Here is a 1,216-nt window from a genome sequence, read left to right on the forward strand (position 1 = left end):
AATATTTTATTTATTTTTATTTTCCTAATGATGAAATAATTTAATAAAACTTACTCTTAAATTCCCCCTTGTTTATGTGGATCAAGTGGTCAATTTTATCGTCCGCCATCTCCTCATGATGGCTTTCTTGGCCATTCTTTTGCCGTTCTATTGCAGGAATTGCGGTTAAAATTTTATATTTAGTTGCTAATTCTGTTACTCCTGTTATTTCCGGACCTTTTTTTGGCCCATAATAAGTTTTTCTCTTCTTAAAAAGTGTTTTCGAGTAGGGTTCTTTTTGATAATCGCCATCAACATCCAGGCCTTCTTCATTTTCCTCTTCTGACAAATTTGAGTCAGAATCCGAGAATGTTTTTCTTTTTCGGTTGGCCCAGGTACGTTTGGCCGCTTCATGGACATTGCCATGGTTGCTCATGTCCTCGCTTCCTATGTCCACGATTAGGTTGCATAACTGAATGGCCTCTTCCATATTTTCTACATAATAAAAGAAAATATTTTAATTTTAAGAAATTCATTTTAAAAATGACGAAAATATAAATATCTTTACAGGAATCATTCAAATGAATTTTTAATACTCCCTAGTGAAAAAATCTTCAGGCGCTGGTCCAGAGCCTTCAATTTTGATTGGATTTTTTTCATTAAAGTTCATTCAACTCCGAAAAGGTAGGCACTCCGAACTTTTTTCTCTTCTATTTCTTTTTTTAATAAATTTTTAACTCGAAGAAACTGAAATTTTGTGCATAGCAATTTTTTACACTTTAATAACTGATTAGGTAAAACTTTATATTATCTTAAATGAATGTTTAGGGACTCATACAATGCAAATAATTTGTTCATTATTCAATTAATTTGTTATAAACAAATTAGCAAATAGTCTTATTATCGGTAAAAAAAATTCTGTTTGCTAAAAGTGCTTCATATTAATGTAGGAATGCAATTGAATAAAAAAAACTAATTAAAAAGTTGATAATAACCATTTTTATAAACAATTCTTGTGGCATAATAGTATAATTTGAGATTTTTCAAATGACAATTTCCTTCAATCGCCAGAACGACTTCCGGTTCCTTGAAATAATAAATATTTCAATAAAATCCACAATATGGTGTTGAAGGGTAGAAGATTAAAAGTGCGTGAGTTAGCTGAGGCCACAAGGATATCTATAGGTGCATTTGTTTCAATTCTACATGAAAAATTAGGCATGAAAAAGCTATCGGC

General features: G+C 30.9%; 1 protein-coding gene across 1 annotated transcript in view; it reads right to left on the reverse strand.

The window, feature by feature from the left end:
* Positions 1 to 1,216, reverse strand: part of LOC117178338 — a 21,846-nt gene that overhangs the window by 605 nt on the left and 20,025 nt on the right. The window contains exon 2 of the mRNA XM_033369755.1: positions 55 to 474. Within this exon, the coding sequence (XP_033225646.1) occupies positions 55 to 469 (415 nt within the window). The 5' untranslated portion in view covers positions 470 to 474. The remainder of the gene's footprint in view (positions 1 to 54; positions 475 to 1,216) is intronic.

The sequence above is a fragment of the Belonocnema kinseyi genome, chromosome 8 (assembly GCF_010883055.1).
Source record: "Belonocnema kinseyi isolate 2016_QV_RU_SX_M_011 chromosome 8, B_treatae_v1, whole genome shotgun sequence".
NCBI lineage: Eukaryota > Metazoa > Arthropoda > Insecta > Hymenoptera > Cynipidae > Belonocnema > Belonocnema kinseyi.